Below are 26,259 nucleotides of genomic sequence, written 5' to 3'. Positions count from 1 at the left end.
CACCTGGTCTCATTCAGCACACCCTTGAGCAGGTACCTTGCACAAAGGGGAAACCCTTCAGCTTCTGTTCTCTGTGCTTTTAAGTGTTTGGGGGAAAAATAATTGTCAAATTAAACTGGGAAATATTGATAATACTTTCTCAGCTTAACAGGAAGTACAATTAATGAAATCTATTTTGGAATGTGTTTCTGTGAGGCTTCTGGGGTGTGCTCTGTGCAGTTGCAGGCTGCCCCACTCTGTTCTGTGCCTCCTTCATTTCTTTACTTCCTTGAATTGACATCTCTTTGTTTTGCTTCTTGCTCAGATCCCCAAAGGATCCTGGTTTATATCTTAATCATCTTTTCTGCTTCCTTGTTGAATGACTTGTTCTCCATTAGGCTGGGCCCCCAAATCCCAGTGCTTCTCCCCCGGTCCCCTCAGTCCCCTGCTTTGTCCCTGCTCCTCTCCTGCTCCTGGCTCACACCCGCTGTCCTTTCCCTGACCTGAGTTTGTAACCTCTCAGTCAGACATGACTCCACTTTCTCCACGTCCTTTTCACCACCAGGCATTAGTTAATTCCCACCCTTACTCTTTAACATAATCTCTCAAAAATTTTTCCTCTTAGACTCGTTGCCAAAATGATTCGCGCTGTGTTAATTTTGTGGCTCATTCCCTGCACCTCCCTTCCAATGGGAATTTGGCCATACCATCTCTCCTCTTTCAGTGCACCCAGATGCAGCTGCAAATTTATTTTGGTTTTTTGCCCTTCTCTGTTGTGGCTTCTCAACTTCCTTCAAAGAATCAGCAAGATTCTGTTTGCTGGTTAGGCCTTACATTCTATTTCCTGTCTAACAAAGTACTGCTAAATAAAGTGAAAAAAAGGAGATTGAGCAACATGTCCATGGATTCACACTCTGGAATCCCTGTCCTTACCAGTGGGGCTGCTCCTAGGCAGGACAGCCATTCATCATAGCAGTGTTCCAGCACAGGTGTGAGAGGGAAAGAGCATGGGGCAGAAAAACTCCACAGTAAACCCTCTTAGTTTCATCAAGCAAACAGGAGAAAAACCTTATTTTTCTCTCAAATATGTTACTGTTTTCATCCTTTTTATTAATTCCAATTCATTTTCTGAAAAAAAAATAAAAAAATCAACACGTACAATTGAAAACTGTTGAAATTGAGTTTTAGTCCTTAGAAATACTTCTCAGCCAAACACTTTAGCTAATTCAACTTAATCCAAACCCAAATTTTTGGTTCCACAAACTGTTCACGTAATTCTATCCAGTCAGATTCTCTGTGGATGTTTCACACGGTTGTTGCTGTGAATAGACTCACGCTGGAAGGCGTGGGAGTCAGGCACAGGTGGGAGTGCAGTGCGTTCTCATCTCGAGGTATTCACATTTCGTTAGGAACGGGAAAGGGAGGTGCAGTGTTTGGGTCTCTGTGCCAGGGAGCTGTTTCTGGCAGCCAGACTGATGCGCTCACGGCTGTGTGAGCAAGGGAAGCGGCTCCAGCGGATCCTGCCGAGGCGCTTCCCAAGGAGCTGCCAGTGCTGGGCTGACGGGGGCTCCTCTCCCCTCCCCTCCCTGCAGTGCAGCGCACGCTGCTCTCCTGCTGCCCTCCCTTCCTCCCGGCTCCTCTCCCCTCCCTCCCTCCCGGCTCCTCTCCCCTCCCTCTCTCCCGGCTCCTCTCCCCTCCCTGCAGTGCAGCGCACGCTGCTCCCCTGCTGCCCTCCCGAGCTCTCGCCTGGCTGCAGGAGCCGTTCAGTGAGCACCCAGCGCCGGCCGAGGGCAGGGGATGCTGCACCCACTGATCCCGCACTCACCACCCAGCTCTGCCACCCGTGATCAACCCCACGGAACTGTGAACAAAGAGTGGAAAGGGAAGAATCGGCTGGAGCAATTGCTTGAGAATTAGTGGGAGGTCAAAACAGGCGCAGGATGTGCACAGCTCAAATCTGGGATGGTCGCCGAGCTCTTGTAGAAGAATGAATCTGTCTGGAATAGGCTTCTGTACACTGACATCATTGCTAGGAATTTAATTCTTTATGTCAAATATATTTAGCCTTCCAAAGGCTACCCTGGGGACCCTGCCCCAGTCCAAATGTTGTCTTCAGTCCATTCAGAGACGTTTAGAGTAGCTCGACCGTTTGTCCAAGTTCAGTACAACACCTGATAACCCTGTGTGCAACCCACAGGCCTTTCTTTATTCTGTCCTTGACTCACACACCATTTCAGTCTACACCCCATTCTTCCCAGTAAGCCCTGTTTTCTCTGCCCTGCCCGTAGGTGTGAACAGTAGTTGGTGCTTTCCAGGAGTTTCCGTGCAGCCCAGCAGTGCCTGCAGCCGAGGTGTTCTCTGTCCCCTCTTTCACTTTGTACAGCCCTGACACATCCCTGCAGGCCACAGGACACTCCTGTTAAGTTGCCCATTTTAAAGCTCTGTGCAGTTCTCCTGTCATCTCTGGTAACACAAAATGTTTCCAGCAGCATTTGTTTGTTTCCTTGAAATAATTTGATTTGCAATTGCTTCCCAATGCGTTTTCCCTGCTTTGCATATTGCTTTGTCTGTGCCTATTAGGCTCTTCAGTTTCAAGAAATTCCTAAACTATTCTTAGTCCTAAATAAAGTTAGACTCGATTTGAACCATGAGCCAGTATTTCATGGGGAATTACACATAAATCAACAACACCTGTCTTCATAAAAGAAATTTAAGACTTTGTGTTCATACTAATTTCCTTTGTGTCTGAAGAAGAAAGCACAGCCATAAACCAAGGCCTGTTCAGCAAGGATTATTTCCAATAACATTAAAATTATTTACAACAGTATTTACAATAAACCTGATAGAATTTTCCTTTACATGTAAAGGAATGAACCCTCCAGAAACAACCACAATGTATGTAACTCCATCTCTCACATGCCCTTCATCCTCATCAATCCCAGGATTGTTTCTGTTACAGAGTTAAAGAGCCAGAATAAATCAGAATCTTTCTCAGCAGGATTTTAAGTCAACACCGTTTAAATTAAATGATACTACCAACAAAAAAAAATCACCACACTTTTGTACTAGTTATGCTTTGAAATTCTTGTGACAGGAATAGACATTTTAGCTTGATAAAAATCAGCAACAGAAACTTTCTTTTTTTGGAATGTTTTTAAGAACCCATGAATTTTCAAAGTGTGATTACAGTTTTGAGGTTTCATGGGAAGTGTGAGGTATTTTAGATAAATTTAATGCTGTTTCACCACCAGCAATGACATTTTCTAATGAAAAAAGCATGTTTGATTTCAAATGTGGGAAATGAGCTACTAGAAGTATTACAGCTTAATTTTTTTAAATTCCAAACAGACAAAATTTCTATTAAAATGCTCCTTAACAAAAAATAGATTTTAATATAAGAAGTGCTACATGTATTTTTAATTTCATAAAAGGGATAATAATTTTCTTAAATTGTTATTTCTGATAAAAATAACCCTCTGTCTATGTATTATTCTTTTACGTTGTTCTCCATCAGGTCCCTCTTGCACTGAGGTAGGAATTTGCATAAAGGAGCACATACTTTGTTATACAGTAAGCATGAATGTTAGCAAACTTGTACATCCTTCTGCCTTGCATAGCCATGCTTTGTTCAGAAGTGCTGGGGTTTATTATGTTTAAAGTGAAAGATTTTTCAGAAAAGCTCTGAGCAAAATAAACCAGCCTCACTGGGCTTCTTTTGGCATTCACAGTGCATTTTGAAACAGCAATATTGTCTAGAGACTTCCACAGCCTTTCGAACATTTTGGAGACAATTAAGCACGTCTTTCTTAGACAGAAATGCTCCTTGCTGCACCGCTGCATCCTTTGGAGAGGCTGAACCCTCTCTGCCAGTTCCAACAATTCACTGACAGCCTTCAGTTCCCTGGCCGGGTTCTTAACTCACAGTGCAGGGATGGGGGCATCTCACAGACCTTGCCTTCAGCTCCTGAACCTCTTGGCATTGTGTCCCATGGCCCATTACAATAAACCACCCTGCAGAAGAATAGTATCAGAGATGAGGTAATGTTATTTAGCGTGGCCGGAAGGAAGGTGTCGGGGTCCGCTGTTCTGTGTCTCTGCCCCGACTCGGGGAAAGGTGGTTCTGGGCGGCCGCGATTGCGAAGGATGAGCCTGGACTCTTAGATTTTCGGTCTTCAGTTCTGTTTATTATCTCTTATCTACAAAGTTTTCTCTTTGCCCAGCCGAGGTCCGCTCAGCAGGACAGTCGAGTGCACTCTCCCCCGCCCACAGGGCGGTTGTGTCTTTTATAGTAAAAATTACGTGTGACATATTTACCTTTATTTCCCAAGACTATTCATCCTTATAGACAAGTGCACTTTCACTACGAACCAATCTCCAAGTGCCAACATCACCACACAAAATGGAAGACATGAAGAAGAAAGAAGAACACAGGACCACGCCCTGAATCCTCCATCTTGCCTTCATGACCCCCCTGTACCTATTTTTCTAAAATTTATATTTCCCTCCATAAAAGTATCGTTCACACCCAAGAAGTTTTCATTTCCTTCGTCACAAGTTCTTCTCCCTTTGATAGATCAAAATCCAACCACCAAACCCTTTTGGCATCATTCCAAAGTTTCCAAGCCCCCCAGGGGCTCCCCTAGTGTCTCTGCACATCCACAGTGATGTGCTGAGATCCCACAGAAGGTTTTCCTGTTTGTGGCTGAAGTCCACTGGAAACATCCCCACTGGGGTGTGGAAAAGTGATGCTGGGCACACACTGCAGGGTGTTGGTGAGGGGCTGAGCCAGGCAGGAGCCCCAAAGTTAGAGAAGCTGCAGAAAGAATCACTAATAAGAGAAGAGTTCGTTGGATTTTTATATTTTCTTCTGGCCTGTTTCTGGGTGCTGTCTAATGCATGAGATTTCCAGTTAACCATGACTGGAAATAAAAGACAGAAAGGATGTTCTGAGGGACTCAGCTTTCCCCAGTTCTGCTCCCACTGACTTTGCCAAGGAGAATTTGGAAATCCAACAGCCAGTGTACAAGGACCACACCTGGGTGTCCCCAGGATGCCAGCCAAGCTGATCCAGGCTCCTGCAGTTCTCAGGGAACATTTGTGGTGAGACTGTCAAAAGGAAAAACTGAGGTTTAAAAAAGCTTAAGGGAATGGGGTGGGAGGACAGGATGGCACAGACACACACTGCAGATACTCAAATTGCAATATGCAGACAACCTCAGATTAAACCCCAAAACTGAATAGCGACCAAGTCACGTTTTTGATGAAGTATGGTTGGACATGTACATCTTTATTCTGGCTCAAGAGCTAATTACATCCTCCAAACTGTCTAAATGAAGCCAAATGGGGCCTCTAATTACCGTGCAGTCATTGGCTTCCCAAACTCTCTTAGACGAAAATAAAACCCAAATCCTGCAACACTGGAACAAAGAGGAAAGTGGCATTGAACTGTAAAGCCATTTCACCTGGGTTTCTACACTGACATAGGAAGAAATAAAAGTTAGAAATGTACATATTCTTCCTATCTCTGCGAGCAGCTGGCACCAGAGCACTTCAGGTGCCACCTCCAAGGGCAGGGAGTGACATGGAACCAATTTATGTCACCCAAATGACTGGTCACTGACAGCACCTGTCTGCCAGGTGTGCCTTTAGGGCTGGACAAGACTGTCAACCTAATGAGCAGCTTTCTCCACGTGGAAACAGCAGAGTTCCAGGCAGACCATGTTATTTGTGAACTTCTGGGGTTTGAGCACAGTATAACATGACAAAAGAGATACTTGAAAGAAAAAAGTGTCAGGAGTACGTTCAAATCGTCACAGGAAGCTTCAAGCATTTCTCACTATTTCCAAAGGCACTGGGAAATGATCCAGCTCACCCAATGCCCAGCAAATATTTATCATATTGGTGAAGATGAAGGCTTTTTGTAGAAAATAAGCATCACAGAAAGAAGTATTTACGCAAAAGGAACTGTGCTTCAACAAAAGTTGCTATTATTGTTGGTGTTGGTTTTAGCCTTTCAAACAACAGAAGCAGAGATCCAGTTCTCACCTTTCTCCTTGGTTCAGTTATGGCATGTCATGCAGATCTTGCAGAATAATTGTGAACTATTTATTATCTCTCTGAATCAACAAACTTCAGTCAAATTGCCATCAAAGACCTGACAGACAGTCTTACACATAAGTACACCTTTCACAGGCACATCTCCAGTTTATGAAATGGACTGACAAATCTCAGGGGAGACTTCTTCAACCAAAATGAACCACAGATCTGATTTTAAGAGATTTGCAGTGACAGGTGGCATTCTTCCTATTCTAATGTTAGTTTGCATTTGTTTAAAATTAAGAAAAAATGAAGAGGTGCTACAAGTCAAGCAGTCTGCCTTAAAAATGGAAATGGACAGTCCTTTCTTTTGTGATTAGTCTGGAGCTTGCATTGCTGGAAAGAGGGACCAAGTGTTTGTAACTGAGAGCACTGAATTTTATCACTGGTCCTCTTTTGAGTCATCCTGCCCGTAATAGAAAGGTGCACACACATAAAATATTAAATTCAATATTAATTCAAATATTACTCAGCTGGTAGAAAATAGAAATGGAATTGGAGGTTTGTTACAATTTCTAAGTTTAATGTGTAAAGACAAATCAAGCATCATGACCAAATTCTAAACAGGACTTTGTGGTCCAGCTGCCTCACAGTGTGCCTTGTGAAGGAGTTCATCAGCATCCATTAATATTTGTTTACATCAGGCATCCTGCTCCCAAACTTGTAACTGTAAAGCCTGAGGTGACAAAAGCAGAGGGGCTATAAATGCCAGCTGGGCTTAAATACAAAAATTCTTTCTCCCATTCATGCCTAGTGCAAACCAGAAATGATGGAAGACATTAAACTACCACCTGTAGCAAGAGGCAGATCCTTTTTCCATTACTGCAGAAAATTTAGTGACCAAGGAGGTGCAGAGAGTTCCTGGGAGCAGGGACAGTCCCTGACAACAAAGAGTGCAGACAGTGCTTGGCCTTTAATAAAGAGATTTTTCATTCTCTGGGGAGAGCTGTAGGTGTGTAACAGTGAGCATGAGGCATGAAGAGAGATTTGGGCAATGTGAAATGCATCTTCTACCTATTCAGGGGCTTAGCACAGTATATAGGAATCAACGTGTAAAATACTAACCTTGAAGATTTTCACTGTTAAAGCCAGGAGTGAGAAGGAGCCTGGCACAGTGTAACCCCCCACCATGGAGGTGATGATGGATCCCAGCCCAAGAGCCCACTGAACACTGGGGGAGTGCTTTCCACTCTGTCAGACCGTGGGATGAGGTTTGCCTTGGTTTGCATGCTCATGGGCACTTCTGAGAGCCAGGAGCATCACCATTTCATTTGTGTGTTTCATTTTCTGTAACAGCCTTCCCAAGCCTTCAGTCAGGCTGAGGAAAGCACAGCCCTGACACCCCAGCCAACACAAGGAGCAATGCACACTCTGTCCTTGCACTGGGAGAGAGCCCTTGCGCTGCTGGGGTCTAGAAAATAATTGCCCAGCCTTGGCTGCTGGGAATTTGATCATTTTCTGCTTGGAAAGACAAGCAAAAATGCTCCCTTCCCACATTCAATTAGGAGAACTGTGCAGTGTCAAAGCACCAAGGGAATTTTAAGGGACCAGTTACTGCTGCTTTATGCATAGTTCTGAATTTGATGCTCTAATGAGCCCTTCTCTATATCATCCGTGACTGTCACTCAGCTCAGTGAAAATGGCTTGGCCTGACAAATCCTGTTAAGCCTCAGAAATTAAATGAGATCTGAAAATGCCCGAGTCCACACCCGTCGCACCACATGCTGCTTTGATCAGCAGTGTTAGGCAGGCAGGCTTGGAGGAGAGCCAGCAAAGCCAGGGCTACCACCCAGCATCACCAGGAGCCAGCCCCGGCCCCGAGGATGGCAGGGGCTCCACACCCCCAGGGACCACTGCCCTGACAGAGAACAGGCACGAGCTAATGGAGCAGAGGTCGTTCCATTCATTTATTTTCCAGATGTAACTGCTGGGGAAGATGGAAAGTTGCAGGATCTCTGTAGAACTTTTAGATTCTTGAGCTCTACCCTACAAAAGGCTTTCCATACAGCCCATCAGCAGAAGTGCTGGCCCATCTTCATCTTCCACTGGCCAGCTACAAATAGAAAATTTTAAAGATTTTGGGGGGGGTGGGGGGAAGTAATGGACTGGGTGGCTTGTGGCATTGTCCTGTCTGTGATGGTCAGGCAGGAAGAGCTGGAGCTGAGGGGGAACATTCAGATAGAATTTTGGATTAAAGACCTTTTTTCAGATTCCCCAAATCAAAGCATGCTTCCAGGAACTGATTCTGACAGTTATGCTTTTAATAATTTATTTTAACTAAAAGATCTCTAATGGTAGACAAAAAAAAAAAAAAAAAAAAAAAAAAAAAAGAAAAAAAAAAAAGGAGTAGGGTCATGAAAAAATTATCTAAAGGAAAGGAGAGGCTGAATCCTGTAGTGTTGATTTTAGAGCTGCAAAATAGAAACTGATCATTGAGTATTTTCTTGCATATCATCAGTAGACCAGAAACACAAATACCACGAGAACATCTAGAAATTGAGGTCCATACTGATCAACTGAAACAGTAAGGAGCTGATGGCAACTGCAGGGACAACCCATCTGAAGGCTGGCAGAGAAAGAATGCCAGAGCCCCACAAGATGCCCCAAACCCTCAGGACTCACCTGCTTCCAGGTGCCCTAACCCCCGTCCCTGTCAGCCCACTCAGGGCAGCCAAGGGGCCATTTGCACCGGGAAGACAACAATGGTGAATGGAAAGTTGATGTGTCTCACTGCTCTCCTCTTTTTGATATCTTTTGAGTCAGAAAGCTCCTGCTGGGCCCACCGGGTGAGAATTCCTGGCCATCGCACCTCTCCCCATCACTTCCACCCAGCAGCTCCCCTCCCCTCCCAGCTGTCAGATTTAATCTGCTCCCATGTGCGAAGTGCCCTGCTAGCACTCTTTTCAGTTTCAGTCAGGCTGAGTTAGAAGACGCCCTTTGAGGGCTGCCGGGCGCGGTCTGGGGCGAGGCCCTGGGGCGCCTCGGAGCGGGGCAGCTGCGGGTCCGCAGACGGAGCCCGGGGCAGCTGGAAAGGTCACACAGGGCACCAGTGACGTGCTCTGGCATGTGATGCTCATATGAGCCCAGTGGCTGGATGTGGGGACCGAGCACAAGTCAGCTTTTACAGCAGATGACAATCATTCATCGCAGAGGTGTCAGTCACAAACGCACTGCCGGAGAGACGCCGCTCCTCGCTCCTGGTTCAGCTGCTCTGGCAGAGCGTCCCCGTGCAACTGCAACAGAGCAACCATCTCACCACTCCTGTGGCACCGTGCTGTTTTCAGCCCCAGCAGCTCCACAGACTCGAGTTCTCACTCGGTGCAGCCACAGAGGTACACTGGTGCTGCATCCCAGCAGGGTGTAGCTCTTACTTCCAGTAGCAATAACCCATCAGCACTAAGCTCTGCAGCTGGGTATGCACATGAGGACAGCCCTACAGCAGGGCAGCCTGCAAACAGCTGTCCAGAGAAGGGGGTCACTGCCCATGGCCCCTGTGAGCCCCATGGCTGAGCCCAGGGCCGCTGCAGAGCTCTGCTTTGATGGGAAGCATTGGGGTGGTCACAGAGCAGCTCAGCCGGGGGGACCAGAGGTGCCCACCTGCATGACACTCGGGCAGAGGAGATGCCAGGTTCACCAGAGCAGCTGACCCTGCGGCAGATCGAAGTCCCCACATCACCACTGCTGTGCTGGTACTTCTGCACCAGCCTCTGTGCTTTGTCCACTCACAACAGACATGTAAATATGAAAAGAACCTGCGAGACCTGGCCTCCTCAAAGGCAGGCTGTGGCACAGCTAAAGGGCACAGCAATTCTACAAGGGGAGAGGGAAACCTGGGAGAGTCCAGCGAGACAGGTTAATCAGTCCTTGTACATTCTGCAGTAAATCAGAAGAGGAGCCAAAACAAATTCCCAGCGGCCTCATTTCCATCCCTGCTCCTTTGGGAAAGCAGCTCTCCTGGAAAAGGAAAGCCTCTCTCTGTACTGATGGCGAGTGTGCTCAATGTGGTGTGCAGCCACGGTTCTCACCCTGATTGCAGGCCCCGTCGGTGACCCCGGCAGCAGCAGCCAAGAGCAGGAGCAGCAGGGAGCATCGGCACCGCGGCAGGACAGGAAACCTCCGGCGGAGCCGCCCTTCCTTCCTGCACAGCCGGGCCAAGTCCCACACCCCCGGCAGGGCGGGCGGCTCACTCAGCACCGCCAAGGCTGAACCAAGCACTCTGCAACTAAATTTAGAGCTTCTCATCTCACACAACCGCTTCGCAGAATCTCTGAAAAGCTGCCGCGGTTGTAAGTCAAAGCACGAGCAACACACGGTAGGAGAACCGCGCAGATTTCTTCTTTCATAATGTTTCTGTGATCCTGGACTTTACCTTGACCCAAAGTAAATGAGTGAAGCCCAGGCTGACACCCTGAAACCCAGTGTTTATTCAGTGTGTGCAAAGGACTACCAGCCCCTGAGACCATAAAGCAGAGGCTGAGTGTTACAACATGCTGGAAGCCTGAGCGGTGAAGCTGACACAGCAAACAAGAGATCTTGGGACAACATCTGGTCCTCCTGACGCAGGGGGCGTTTTCCTGAAGAGAGTCCAGATCTACACGTTTAACTTGTACTCTCTTAGCTATTTTTTTCTGTTACAAAGATGAACAAAAAGGCAGCACAACCCCCTGCACATCACCTCTAGCAAACAAACTTCAACAGCTAGCTGTGACCAAGAGTTTTTCTTCATAATGAATATTGCATTTCTTGGAATTACAGAAAGCCACCCATCCCTGGGAGCTGCTTCTTGCTGTGCCGGGTGAGGGATCATGTTTGGGAATTTCCTGTGGCCAGACCCAGCTCAAACAGGACTGACCTGCCAGGGGCCTTTGGTCGCAGCCACCTTCCTCCAGACCCTGCTGTGCAGAGCAGCCTTGCACAGAGAGCCTGGAAGGTGTTTGTTCTTCCCACCAGTAATAAAATCCCACCTAGACCAACCCCCAGAACAGACCCCTCGGGCCGAGCTGTCTGGCCCTGCACATGGCTCCAGGCACGAGCCTGGATGGAATCCAATCCAATCCAGCTCGAGGCTCCAGCCCGTGGGGCTGATGGCAGCACAGGAACACCAGGTCCTGCTTGCATGGCAGAATGACTAGGTTCTCATTCCCCCCTTTATGATTTCTCTTTGCTTTACCATGGTATCATTTAGAATCTATTCTTATTCAGATCCCCAGTGAGATTGATTGAGGTCCATAAAGCCCAACTGGAAATTCTTCAGCATAGCCAGGAGCATTACAGGCAAGAGTAAACAAGCTATGAGAGTATATTTTCTTGGTTATTTACCCTATTGCTGTTAGGACTTACAGGCAGACTGAAGTCACATTTTTTTCCTAGTCCAGCTTTTTCCAGGCTGATTTGCTACATAATCCAAGGAGCAAGTCTCAGAGTCACCATAATTAGGCGTACTCTGAACTCCCAGCACCTGACAGACACAAAGGCACCATCAGCCAGAACAACAGCCGTGGGCTCATGCTTGGTTGTTGGTTCTGTGAGTGACTAAAAACTGCTGGGCACACTTCTCAATCACAGGATCTCAGGATGGTTGGGGTTGGAAGGGACCTTGAAGCCATCCCATCCTATCCCCTGCCGTGGGCAGGGACACCTCCCACTATCCCAGGGCGCTCCAAGCCTGGTCCAGCCTGGCCTTGGGCACTGCCAGGGATCCTCAGTGAGGGCTGCCTCATCTGCTGCATTTCTGTTCTCTAGACCAACCCTCCCTCTCCTCGTGCTGTACCTTCCTGCTGCTTTCCTGCAGGCAGCCCCCTCCAGTCTCCAAGAGCCACGCTCACAGCCCGGGCTGAGCACAGCCCCAGCTGCCGTGGGAAGCACGGAGCATCCAGGGTCAGCTGCAATTAAAGCTCTCTCAGTGTTCATGTGCAGCCCAGCTGTAATGGAAGTACTGTGACTATTTATCCAGTCTGTGCAAGTGTAAATCAGCCCTTCCTCATCTTTTCATTTTTTAAGAAAGTCAACCCCTTTTCCAATATTCCTGGGAATCATTCATGTTTTAGCTGTCAATAGAATGGCACTGAAAAAATTACTGATCAGTAGTAGAATTACCTGAAATCCTATCAACTAAATGAGACAAGCTATAAAAATTCTCCAGCCCCCACCCCACAGGAGAGGAGCTGGTGGGTTCAGGATACTTCAAGGTACTGAGAAAGACCCCACTGGGGTCTGATCAGATGCAGGAAAGACCAAACCTCTCCCGTGCTTAGGTCTGTGACAAAAGCCCCATCCCAGACAGGCAGCAGGGACAGCACAGCTGCTCAGGGAAGCTCCCTAAAAATATTATTAAAGAGAAAGCCTGAGTTTGGGTTAAACAGGAATAGAGGCAGCTAGAATAAAGATCAGCTTTGCTAAAATAAAGAAGAAAGACACCACTTTCACCAGGCTTCTCTCCCGCCCCTTATTTGCATTTTCTGGTGCCAGCTCCCTGCTACAGCATGGGAACGGTCGGACCAAGTGATGGATCTGCAGGTTTCTATGGTGATCAGCACAGAAATTGCCTGCCCAGCCTTGTGTGAAGGGAAGCATCCATGTCAGAAACTGCAGATTGTATGGTGAGAGAAAACCCTGCTCTGGGCTGGGCTGTCGGGGTTGTGCTGCAGAGGCCCAGAGCTCACCCATCAGCCTGGGGATGTCTGTGCAGGGCAGTGAGGGCAGGTCACAAGTCACAAGAAATACTAGCAATCACCACTGAGTAATTACACAACATCTTTTAAAAATACTGATGCACATGAAGTACATAATATTTCTAAATATCTGAAATATCAATTTCCTCTCACCCTGCTCCCTGGGAGCAGAGCCTGACCCCCACCTGGCTGCACCCTCCTTTCAAGGAGTTGTGGAGAGTGAGAAGGTTCCCCCGAGCCTCCTTTTCTCCAGGCTGAGCCCCCTGCCAAAGGCACATCTGCCAAGAAAAGAAAGGGATTCAGTTCCTGTACTTGGTAACTGCTGATCGTATAATCCGTGTGGAAGGTTCTGAGTTCATGTTCACTGTCCTCATGAACTACAGCACAAATCCTTGTCTCTATAAAAGTGTTAGTTCCTTACAAACCTGTGAATCAGAAAGGGAGAGAGAGCTGGTGACGAAACAACCTCAAATCCCAACTGCCACACCCTTAAGGCAGAAGCACTCATTCCATCTATTTAGGCTATTCCCAGAAGGGAAGGCTGGATAATAAAAATGAGCCCTGGCAACAGGACAAACCTTGTTAATCGATCCAGACTAAGCCACTGGCTGGCACTTTCCAGCTGAGAAACATCAAGTACATTCCTCTTGAAAACCTTCCCCTGAGGCTCTCGGGGATGGTGATGGGCATTAACACGAGTTAATGCACCTACTCCCTTTAGGAATCAAACCTGGAGCTTGTCAATTCAAGTACAACTGGGAGTAGAATTGATATAAGTTTTTAAAAATTTTTTTTTAAAAAGGACATGTTTACTCTCAGGTTTTTTGCCCAAAATGTGCTCAGAAAAGCCAGCCAGTTTGGTGAAACACACATGGAGGAACATTAATTTCAACTCCTAAACACATTATGGAACTAGTGTGCCTGAGAAGAAGGACAGAACACACACAATGATTTTCTTTTCCGAAGTCAAGGCTGAACGCAGCAGCTGCAAACCTCCCGAAGCAGCTGCTCCGCTGGAGCTCTGCCGGCTGTGGCAGGGCCTGGAGCGGCCCGGTGACTGCGGTGACCGCGGTGTGCCCGGCCTGGCTGTGGCAGGCCCGGAGCAGCCCGGTGTCCATGGTGTGCCCAGCCTGGCTGTGGCAGGTCCAGAGCAGCCTGGTGCCCACAGTGTGCCCGGCCTGGCTGTGGCAGGCCCGGAGCAGCCTGGTGACTGCGGTGTGCCCGGCCTGGCTGTGGCAGGCCCGGAGCAGCCCGGTGCCCGCGGTGTGCCCGGCCTGGCTGTGGCAGGCCCGGTGACCCCAGTGCCCGCGGTGTGCCCAGCCTGGCTGTGGCAGGCCCGGAGCAGCCCGGTGCCCGTGGTGTGCCCGGCCTGGCTGTGGCAGGGCCTGGAGCAGCCTGGTGTCCATGGTGTGCCCGGCCTGGCTGTGGCAGGCCCGGAGCAGCCCGGTGTCCATGGTGTGCCCAGCCTGGCTGTGGCAGGCCCGGAGCAGCCCGCTCTCCCCGGTGCCCGTGCGGCAGGAGCCCCGCGCTGGCACCGCACGGTGCCCGGGCAGGAGCGCAGCGCTGCGGGCACCGCCGGGCTCTGCTGCTGCCCCGGCAGCCTCGCACAAAGAGCCAGCGGCTCTGACACCCATCTGCATGCAGCCTTGCTGCCAGCACGGCCGCGAGCCTGGCGTGACACGGCTGCAGCGCCAGAAGATGCTGCGAGCGCCCGAGCGCAGGAAATCGCCTCTGGGAAACCTGGGAGCTCAGAGGAAATTCGAGCACCAGCCCTGCTCCCTCAGACATGCCTAAAAACACACCGAAGAGGCGTGTATTCAACGTGATCAACAAAGAGTAGAAATTAGTAGCCCATAAACAATGAATATATAAAGTGTCATCATTATGTTACAAATAATTTAATAACAATAAACTTTTTAATAGCCAAAGGGAAGTCAGCAGCGTGGTGACTGCTGCTCATCAGAACAAACCCTTTTAATAGCCTAAACGCTGAACATTAATCAGCATTTATTGCTTAAAAATAGCATTTTTAAGTTCCCTCACCACAGCACAAAGCCTGAGGATCACAGCTCCCAGCCAGGCGAGGGCATTGCAATTCATCCACTGGCAGAGAGACCGTGGGCTTCCTTCCCAGCGCCCCGAACGCCACCGCAACCATTGCGCTTGCTTCTGCTGGGGTAGGGCTGGAGGAAGCAGAGGTGTGTGTGTCTGTGTGTGTCTGTGTGTGTCTGTGTGTCTGTCTGTGAAGGGGCAGAGCTGAGGAAGCTCAGAACACAGAAGCGTCCCGAGATCTTCAGCCGCTTCCCCTGGACAGCTGCACGTACGGAGCAGAGAGCAGAGGAAGGGGCACAGCGAGCCCCGCACACAGCAGAACCCGCACACGGCAGGACCCGCACACGGCAGGACCCGCACACGGCACACTGCGGGACCCGCACACGGCACACGGAGGGACCCACACACGGCACACGGAGGGACCCGCACACGGCACACGGAGGGACCCGCACACGGAGGGACCCGCACACGGCACACAGCAGGATCCGCACACTGCGGGACCCGCACACGGCACACGGAGGGACCCGCACACAGCACACGGCGGGACCCGCACACAGCACACTGCGGGACCCGCACACAGCACACGGCGGGACCCGCACACGGCACACGGCGGGACCGGCACACTGCGGGACCCGCACACGGCCGCGCCGGGAGCAGCCGGCCCGCGCTGCTCCGTGCCCGCAGCCTCCCGAGCTGTGCCGGGAGCAGCCGAGCCGCGCGGAGTGAATTACTCTGCAGAACGGCGGCCGCCGGGAGCAGAGCCCCTGGCCGATGCCCGGCTGGCCCTGGCGGCTCTAGGGGACACCCCTGTGTGGCTGGCACAGCTGTCCTGCTCTGCAGGGCACAGTTCTGCCCTCGCAGAGCCCCAGCCCAGCGGCCAGAGCTCATCCCGGCCTTGCTGGAAACCCATCCTCGGGGAAACATTGACTTCCCATCGCTGCAAAACTAGAGACTGGTGTAGTGTCTTCCAGAGAGAGTTTGCATAAATCAAAATCTGATTATGCTACATTTTGAATGCTAGATTTTCCACAAGATGGTGAAGCGAAGTGGTCTATAATCTGTTCTGCATTGAATTAATTGACATAAATTACCATAATCCTCCCCGAGTCCTGCAATCACTGTGTTTCAGATTGAACCTTTCCTAAGGGTTTAAAAATTTTTTTGCTTTTTCCATAAGGGTAGTTATTAGACCTAAAAATAATACCTGCCCTTGGAAGAAAGCTCAGCCCGGGCTGAGTACCTCGTTACCTGCTGGCTCAGCCCTTTGTTAATTTGATAAGTGCTGTGATGTACCACCACAAAAGCCCATTTTGAAGTCGGTGTGTTTCATCTTGCAAAAAGATTGTTTTAAAATTGACCCCGTTTCAAGTGACTAAAAATTGTAAGAGTTTCTAATTAATTCAATTTTGAGCCTACTCACGTCATGCGTTTTCCATCCAGCCTCTGGATCCCAGAGAGTGTCCCCAGTTTTATTCAGAGGGGAGGGTGGGGCCACCCAAAGGAACTCATCCTTCCTCGTGCAAAGTTTCTACAGTCTAGTACTTACACCAAGGCAACACAGCAGGCTGGCTTCCTGAAGTGTAGAGCTGGCAATTGTGGGGGTTTAAATTTTGGAACATGCATGTTTTCATCTGTGTGGCCACGCACCCCTGCAGTGACCCGCAGACTCCGAGGCTCACAAAGCTCCTGGGCGCAGAGGAGGCAGCAGGGCAGCAGGGAAAGGCAAGCTCAGGGCACCTTTGTTCTCCCTCCAGTTCTGACATAGTTCAGGGGCTTATGTAGCTCTTGGCAGCCACTGACAAATCAAAAAAAATCAAGTGACGGCTCTGTCTAACTTGTGCTCTTTGATTCAGCCACAGCAGCTGCAGAGGGAGCGTTTGGGATGCAGCCTCACCCCTGCTCGAGCTGCTGGGGATCTTCCTGGGGCTGCTCCAGCTGCTCTTCCCACCAGCCCCTCAGGGCACACAGTTCCAAGCCCTCCTCCTCCTGGCTGGCCACTACTGCCAGTGTTCCACAGCATCCCTGGCTTTTGAAACAACCATATAAAAAAATTATAATACACCTGTTGGCATTTCAAGATAGATTCACAATTTACATAAGCCTAGTGTCACCTCAGGGTAAAATCACCCCTAGAAAGGGGAAAAAAGAAATCCAAGTTTACACTATAGACAGCTGAGAATTCAGCTAAAGGCACAGGGGAAGGAAGGCTTTCTTTTATAATGAAATTATAACTTTTAAAAAGTATTCACACTACGAGGTGCATGTGAAATATTTAAATTCAGGCTGTGGTTAAATTAGCTTTAAAAGGCTCTGCTTTCAATGGGGTTACAAAAAAAAGGAGAATTAGGGACACACATCCACAGAAGCAGAGAATAGGTCAAGTTCAAATTCAAGTGTTAAGTCAGTGCACAAACAGAACTTCAGTGATGAATTTATATTAACAATTCTATTGTTGGCACTGGGGACACCAAACACATTTGCTTAGGTGTGTTTGCATCCTGGAATATCACAGTTTACGTCTCCACATGAGTATGCACAAACCTGTTTTCCAAATGAACTCCAGTTCCTCATCAGTTAATTGCTGTTAACTACAGAGCGCCGAAAACCCGAGCGGTGCCTCAGCACAGCTGGAACAGCTGCACCAGGTGCACACTGAGCAACCCCAGCCTCCTACAGCTGGGAGGAGCCCAGGAAAATCTATCCCTGGGCTCTCACACATCCTCAGACAGGTGTGGCTGCCTGTCCCCAAGGGCACAGAGGTGACACGAGGCTGGCTTCCCTCGCAGACAGAGCTGCCCACAAGCCAGACAGGTCAGACAGGCCAAGGCCTCACCTTTAATCACCATGGGGACCTTCTGGTTTAGCAACGCTGAACTAATCTGTGCCAGGTCAAAAGTGCTTGAAGAGAATCCAGAAAACTCTTTTTAGGTGCTTATAATTGGCTAAATAAACACACACCTCAATTTCTGTGCTGCTGGTCTGATACTCAGTGCCTTATTTTCTATGCTAGAAGTAGAAAAATGTGGATGTTTCCCAAATTGTGGATACCAGATACAAGTTTGTACATGTGCATAAATATTTATGCTCAGCAATCTGTAACTGTCACTGCAGAGGCTGAAGTACAGTAATACTTTAAGGGAATAAATGCCTCAGTATCTGTGAACTCTAATTCACTCCAGGCTGACCCAGTTCTTTTGGAAATAATCTTTTCCAAGCAGTTTCTCTGGCTGAGAGTCCAGGCCTTAGAAATACCTTAAATATACAGTATTCTCCTAAAACTTTATTGCAAAAATATGTGGAGACATGGCACTTATTTCTGGAATCTGTGCAGCTTGTGCTACACAGCAACTCAGATGTGAATCTCCTCTCTATTTTTTCCTTTAATTAAAGGAGAAACCAAAAGATCCAACAACCAAAGGGAAAGCAAAACCCACACTAAAACAAACATAACATTTGAAACAAGAAACCCAGCAGAAAATAGACAGCCAATCTGGGATGCAGCAGAGTATCCCAAAAAGAAGGGAAATCAGATTGCAAACATTAGAAACTCAATGACTCAAGCACTTTGTTAGCATGCTTTCATCTTAACTTTGGTAATCATCAGCAAACTTGGCAGCAAAGTCCCCATCTGAAATGGGGGTACGTGATCCTGCTGTAGTTCATTCAGGGGGTACAATTATCACTAATCTCATCCTTCAGCACCACAGCTCCCAAGTCCCCTGAGTCACATTGTAACAATCATCACTGTAAGGTTCCAACAGCTTGAAAGAGATTTTGGTGATTAGTGGTGTAGGAAGCTCAGTCCAAGCATCAAACTCATCCCTGGTGGAGAACACATGTTGTACAAATGTTTTTTGCACTTTTGAATCTGCTTAGCAATGTAAGGAGGGGAAAAAACCCAGTAAACAACCATATAACACACACACACACACAGAGACACACACAAAAAATGGTGTTTTATACCCAAAACAGAAGAATGGAGCCCATCTCCCCAGCTCCCAGCAGGACATCCTGCTCCCTGCCCTGCCCCATCTGGCACCTGGGGAACCTGGCACTGTGTGTTCTGCTTCCAGCCCACCCCAGAGCCCCCGAGGCAGATCCTCAAGGCAGATGCCCACCCTGCCAGCCAGGATTCTATCATGCACCCCAGAGCCCACCCTGCCAGCCAGGATTCCATCAGTCCTGCTGCTGCTCCTGCCCCAGCTCACCCCAGGGCACCACCACCCAGCAGAGGAAGTTAAACACAAGGCACATTTTGTCTTTTTCAGAACACGTTTTGTGTTTTCCACAGAAACATGCAGCTGTGATCTCCAAAGTGCACCTATTTTATTCTTCTACAGAAAGTGCTTTTGGAATATCTGCAGAGAGTTCTCTTTCAAGCTGCCTCTCTGGACCAGAGTGGATACAATACATGTCCCCTGCACTGCTGAAATTGGGGTAACTGTAGGAACACTACAGAAACAAAGAATTAGATGAACATACCCGCAAATGAGAAAGTGGGAAGGGACATCTGCTATAAATACTGACCTGTACCTTTTGCAATACCTGATCCAGAGGAAAGAACAGCCAACTTCGACTTCAGAGCCGTTTTCACCCAGAAGTCCATTTACAGCCATCCTCAAAAGCAACATAAAACATCCCCTTTTGCCCCAGTGTAACAAATTAATGTGATTGTATCAAAGGCAAAAAAAATATTTTGATCCTTCTGTCCAGTCTCATTGCTGCAGCACTTTTTGCACAATCATTATTGGTCTGTCAAGCAGAGGAGAAGCACCTGAGATCTGTCTGTACCCGGACATCAAAATCTATTAACTAAGCACTTTATTTTATAATGTTCCCTTACAGATCTTTGTAGAAATAAATGGGGGTTGAATCCTTGAAGCTGAAGCTACATGTCAGGCACAATTTTCCTAAAAATCTCTCTGTCAAGGACTACAAAACAAAGCTATGGCTGTTTGATCAGTCTGCTCTTCACCCAAACCTCCAAAAGACCCAAGACTACCAAAATGAAAAACAGAGTCAATACAGAACAGCTGCTTTTAATATTTTAAGATTTACTTGGATGACTTGCAATGGTTAACTGACTTCTAATTTTCCAGTGGTTTAGGTAGGACTGGGACTTGCTGGATAGTGCAGATTAAGGATCTGAGTTCTTGCTTTATGCACAATATGCACCTCTGGCACGGAGAGCAGCAAAGCAGCCCCGGTGCTGGCTGGAGCAGCTGTGCCCTTCAGAAATTTAAAACAGCCACAGAGAAAAAGCAATGGCTGTTCTGGAGCTTTCTGCAGGAACATCTCTGCTCATCACCAGTGGCCACGTTTTGTTGGGGGCTCCTTCAGCACCACAAGGACTGTCCCATAAGGAATGCTCCAGAACTGAGGTCACTGAGGTGAGATCATCTGTGGAAAGGGAGGAATTCTGATTCCAGCCCCAGTGAAGTCGGATCACACGCACACACACACATGCTGACTCTTCCTCGGGAAACACAGCAGGATTTTCGATGATAGACTAACAAACTCTACACAAATTAAAACACACAATCAACAAAAAAGCCCAAAACCCGTTCAACGCATGCAGCCCCAGCAACACACTTGCACTCCATTTCTCATCACTACAGCTCACTTGAATATCTTTTGCTTTTGGCACTGAAAGTTTGCTCTCAAATCCCTCTCATCTGCTGCACACACGGTTACCAGAGACTGTAACACGAAGTTCTACACTTTGGGCAGATGCTGGATTCCTGCAAAAAGGGGGCTCCCAAACACTTGCAGCAATGTGACTGGAAGGAGAGTCTTTGACACTCACATTTTGCACGAGGCTGTAAACACTGTAGGAACAGGCTGCAAGCTGTGAATATCAATATTTAAAACCATGTCCCCTTGGAGCTGAGCTCACACACGTTTGCTCCTGGAGCAGGTCTCAGATCTCAGGACTTGCCCAGGGTACAGTGAGGGCTGGCTCAGCAGTGCACAGACCTGGCCAGGCACAGAGCTCCAGCTGGGCTCCGTTCCCCTCCTGGGAGCCATCCACACCCTCCGTGCACCTGTGCCCCTCCTCTCAGCACAAAATTCTCAAAGAACATGCGACTTTCTGCATTTTGTCACTCCTGGAGGAAATCTGACCCCGAACAACACCTGCACACAATGAGTACCCAAGTGAGGAAGTCATAAAGAGCCAGCTGCCCTTTATTTAAAATGCCCTTTGCAAACAACTCGCCGTACATTCTTTCGAGAGAAGCAGAACCAGCAGGAGCCCAGAGGCACAGAGTTCCACACCAGCTCCAGCACCGTGAGATCAGTGAATCCTGAGCATCCTTCGAGCAGAGGCACACTCGCCCTGGGGCTGGGGCTGAGCGCAGGGCAGGTTACAGTCACGGACACGGCATGCCACACACGCTTCCTCCCACAGAACAAGCTCAGAGTTTCAAAAATACAATCATTATGTACAGCAAAATATGTGGTCACAAGACCAGCCTTAAACCGAGGCCTTGTTTACACAATTTCTGCGATGTCAGGAAGTATTTTGGCTGGGAATGTAATTTTTCTTCCAAAACAAGTAAATATTTGCAATTCTCACTGTGAAAAGAGTGATAAACCACCTCTGTATTGACACGGGTGTAACATATTCCCACAGGGAAAAGGAATAAAGAGTACCTTTATATTGATACAACATTTCCCTCAAGTGTCGAAGCTAATATAGCTTTCATCACTCAGTCAAGTTAAAGCAGGATGATTTTTTTCAGACTTTTTATAGACAAGGCCTATGTTTAACAAGCACCAAAACACTTCAGAGTATTTGGAAGATCAGACTATTGAGCTCTCCTCACCAGTCACAGAGAACATGGAATGCCTAAATACATTCAAAACCCTGATCAGACAGGCTGCTTAAATGCTTCACTGTTTTACAAATGCACCTTTTTGGCCAAACAGGAATGTACCACAGGAAGGCCCAGCACAACACAGAGCTCAGCTGGCTGCCCCCAGCTGCTCTGCCAGGCTGAGCAAAGCCAGACTTTGTGTGCCAAAACACCACTTTTGCTTTATTCCTCAAGCACAGCTCAGGCAGTGGGGAAAGAGGCACTGGGGAACGTGAGGGATCTGCTGGCTCCTGGGAGGGCACAATAAATACCTGCTTTTATCAACCACATCAAGCTGCTGACAATGCACTGATCGAGGCCTGGCGGGTGCTAAAAACTCTACATTCCCATTGAATTTAAGGCAAAATTGAACCATGGCACTAACTGAGATGTAAATTGATTTTTTTAACATCAGACACGCAGTTTGTAAGCTGCAGATGTGGCAGCAGTCAAGCTTCCTTAGCTTTCAGTGCAGTACTTGGGTTAAAAGAAACCTCTTCTGTCAGTGTCATTCCCCTGTCTTCCAGCACGGGATCCTCTGGCTTCCAATGAACTTTTAGGAATTCCTGGAAGATGAGCTGCAATGAGGTTTTCAAGTTTAAAAAAGGGGTAAATGGATGTGTTTACCTCAGGGCCCCAGCACCGGGGTTGCCTCCTCCAGCCCTCTGCTCCCCACTGAGACTGACACAGCCCCAGAGAGGACACACCTGGGCCCTGCAGCACAATACTCTTTAACCCACAATCTTTTACAAATTTTGGTCGTTGCTTGATGCTGCTACAAAAATGATCCAATTGTGCCTAAAGCACAAATGGCACTTTTCGTTTCAGCCAGCGGGATTTCGGCACGTGGCATCAAACTGACACTGCACACTGCTCTGCCAGTGCTAGGGCACAAAGTTTTCCTGCTTAAAGCAGGAGAAACTGCCAGAATCGCAGAGGAATCACGGCAGTCACTTTTCAGCTGGCCTGATTAAAAACCCCTTTACACATCATTGCTCAGCCTCTGTTTTTGAGATGTAAGATAATTTCAAGACTTCTTGGGACAGGGGGGAGAAAGAAAAATAGAAATGCAGGTTTTGTGTGCAGACCTCTAAAGAAGGGGCAAAGAGAGGAGAGATGGGGTAAAGAAGCTCCTTGGACCTTCCAGCTTTCGGGAGGCACAGGTCTCCTCCCACCCCAGCCCCTCTGCAAACCAGAAAACAAAAAGGTCTGGTTTATAATTTTGAAGTGATAATGCAATGAGACTAAAAGTCTGTATTTCATAAATAACTGACCTTTAGAACTTCACCCCATGCTGCCTCCAGGAGGGAAAAGGGCCTAATCCCACAGGGGCTGTGGCAGTAAGCCCACACTGCCTCCTCAAAGCACAGCCCTCTTCCCACAGCCTGGCAGCACACCGGGCCAGGAGTGAACACAAGCAAAAACCTGCATCAGAAATGATTAAATATTAGGTAAAACAGCAATCTTGTGGTTTGCCTTTTTTTTTCACGACTGTTCTTAGCTAAATCGACCCCTCCACCTTCCACTGCTACTGAGATATAAATCTGGATTAAGAGCCTGTGTGAAAGTCAGTGTTTCATGTGATACATAACAATGCACAAAGTTGTTTTCTAAAAAACAGCATTTGTATTAAAATTCTTCAAATGGATAGACATTTCTTCAATGCATGTCTGCACTTAAAATGACAGTTGTTAGAATGTTCTTGGTACATCACAACGATAAGGTTTCCTTCTTTGCTGGCTGGAGGCACATCCCACGACAAAATCAAAGGAAAATAGAATCAAAAAAATTTAAGAAAAAAAGCCCCCCACCCAAAAATCCCAAAAGGGTAAATTCTTGTAAATTTGAAGTAAATTAGGCCCAAACTTGCAAGACATGGAAATAACAGTTAAAAGACTCAGATGGAAATAAGAAATAAATTCCACTAACAATAGGCCCTTTTGTCCTGGCTTGCTCGGTGTGATTACTGCAAGGAAACTGTTAAGTAGTTTTTGGAGTAGTAGATAATGGGATTCTGTGGAGCTTTCACAGGTTGGCACCGGCTGGAACAGCTGAGTTTTGAAGGCACTCTACAGACACAGGGCTGCTGTTGGCCCTGCATCACTCAGGGGAAGTCTTTGCACTTGAGAGAGCGAGTCATCAAAATCAGGTATTGCCAACCCAAATCCAAAACCCCTCGGCAAAAAAAGCACCACCGCCCTCCCCCCCGCCAAAGGAAAAACCAAAACCACAACGAAATCACACACACACGCACGCCTAAAAAATTGTGCAGATTTGTAACATTTTCACAGCTGATTAAAAAAGAAAACAAAAACAAATAAAACCAGGAGGAAAACCACCACGCTACCACTCTCCTGCAAACTCCCATCCGATACAGCAGGTAAACAAAATAGAGCATTATTCCAGGGATATCGGCGGCGCTGCCCGGCGCCCCGAGCCTGGCAGCACCGATCGGGTCACAGTCCCAGTTCCATGTGCAACTCTCCGGGCGGGACGGCCCCGCACCGCTCCCGCTTGCATAGAGACGGCGGCAGCGGCGCCGGGACGGGCCCGCACCCGGGGTACGGCTCCGCTGTCCCGGGATCCGGCCCCGCTGTCCCGGGATCCGGCCCCGCTGTCCCGGGATCCGGCCCCGCTGTCCCGGGATCCGGCCCCGCTGTCCCGGGATCCGGCCCCGCTGTCCCGGGATCCGGCCCCGCTGTCCCGGGATCCGGCCCCGCTGTCCCGGGATCCGGCCCCGCTGTCCCGGGATCCGGCCCCGCTGTCCCGGGATCCGGCCCCGCTGTCCCGGGATCCGGCCCCGCTGTCCCGGGATCCGGCCCCGCTGTCCCGGGATCCGGCCCCGCTGTCCCGGGATCCGGCCCCGCTGTCCCGGGATCCGGCCCCGCTGTCCCGGGATCCGGCCCCGCTGTCCCGGGGTGCGGCTCCGCTGTCCCGGGGGTGCGGGCCCGGTGTCCCGGGGGTGCGGCCCCGCTGTCCCGGGGCTGGCCGGGCCGCGGGCCCCGCTCCCCGCCGGGCTCCCCGCGGCTGTCCCGGGACAGCGGGCTCCCCGCGTGGCTCCGCTCCCCGGGCGGCGGGACCGGCTGCTCCCGCGCCCGCCGCCGACACTGACAGGAAATATGCCATGACCAAGACTGGACGAAACGTACATGCCGAGAAAAGCCACATTTCCAACACGACGAATTTTTTTTCGCGATGTTTTCTCCCCGAGCGCGCCCGCCGGGGCCGGGGCCGCCGCCGCCCTCAGAGGATGGCGCAGGAGGCGCAGCACGGCTCGTCCCCGTTGGGCTGCGCCGCGTAGTTCATCTGCCTGACGATCTCGGCGAACAGCTCGTCCACAGAGGCTTTGTTTTTGGCCGAGGTCTCCATGAAGGGGCAGCTCCACTCCTCGGCCAGCGCTTTGCCCTCCCCGAAGGAGACCTCGCGCTCGCCCTCCAGGTCCACCTTGTTGCCCACCAGGATCATGGGCACCCGCTCGTACCTCTTGACGCGGATGATCTGGTCCCGCATGGGCTTGATGTCCTGGAAGCTCTGCTGGTTCACCAGGCTGTACACCAGGATGAATCCCTGCCCGTTCTTGATGTAGAGGTCGCGCATGGAGGCGAACTGCTCGGTGCCCGCCGTGTCCAGGATCTCCAGCACCGAGGGGGACGAGTCCACCTCGATCTCCTTGCGGTAGAAGTCCTCGATGGTGGGGTCATACTTCTCGATGAAGGAGCCGGTCACGAACTGCACGGTAAGGGCGGACTTGCCCACGCCGCCCGAGCCCAGCACCACCACCTTGTACTCCCGCATGGCTCCCGCCTCCCTCCGCCGCCTCCCGCTCGGGGCTGCCGCGGCGGGCGGGGACGGGGCGGAGGGAGGGAGGGGACGAGGGCGGCCCCGCGCCGGGGCGGGGAAGCGGCGGCCGCGCCTTGCGGAGCGGCGCCGGGAGAGCCCCGGCGCCGGGCAGCGCCGAGGAGGAGGAGAAGGAGGAAGGGGCTGAGGAGGACAAGGAGGGAGGGAGAGAGGGCGGCAGCGCTGCCGCTACCGGCCCCGGCCCCGGCCCCGGCCCCGCTGCTGCCCGCCCCGCTGGCCCCGGGGGCTCGGCGTGCAGCCCGCCGCCCACGGGCCGGCCCGGGGACAGCCCGTGTGCGGGTTCCCCCGCTGCGGAGCCGGGACCGGCCGCTGCCAGGGGCCGGTGCTGCTTCGCTCGGTGGCAGGGCTGAGTCACAGGGGCTGGCTTCGTGCCACTCTCTGTAGAAGTCGTCCCTTGGACTTTCTATTCGACGTTCCTTTCGAGAAAGGATCATTAGTTGTTTTGGCACCTCCGGTCCTTGCTGTTGCACCTTACTCAGGTCTTCACAATTCTTGGTATTTATTCACATGGTGGTGACATTTAGATCCTTGCTACCACACCTTGTTTCCAAGCCTAAGCCAAACACAGTGCTTGGGTAGGCAAAGTCTAAGGATTTGACATAAGTTTTGTAAATAATGTTCTCTTATTCCTGAACAATTTTCGCAGAGGCTAAGCTGTACTGAAATTATTTTTGCAGCACTTGTGTGCTGTAGCATCTCCTCCGTGGTCACCGATCCTCTGGTGAGTGCTGCACCCCTGGTGATCC

The 26,259-nt window shown here is 49.7% G+C and overlaps 1 protein-coding gene across 1 annotated transcript; it reads right to left on the bottom strand.

Moving 5' to 3' along the window:
• Positions 1–24,604: 24,604 nt before the first annotated feature.
• On the bottom strand, positions 24,605–25,705 carry RAP2B (RAP2B, member of RAS oncogene family). The gene has a single exon (XM_041405964.1). It carries the CDS (start codon positions 25,448–25,450, stop codon positions 24,899–24,901), a length of 552 nt encoding a protein of 183 aa, XP_041261898.1. The 5' UTR covers positions 25,451–25,705; the 3' UTR covers positions 24,605–24,898.
• Between the last annotated feature and the right edge of the window lie 554 nt (positions 25,706–26,259).

This window comes from Onychostruthus taczanowskii, unplaced genomic scaffold, assembly GCF_017590055.1.
Source record: "Onychostruthus taczanowskii isolate IOZ18803 unplaced genomic scaffold, ASM1759005v1 scaffold24, whole genome shotgun sequence".
Lineage (NCBI taxonomy): Eukaryota > Metazoa > Chordata > Aves > Passeriformes > Passeridae > Onychostruthus > Onychostruthus taczanowskii.
Note: the sequence above shows the minus strand (reverse complement) of the source record. Positions and strands in the feature narration are given on the sequence as shown.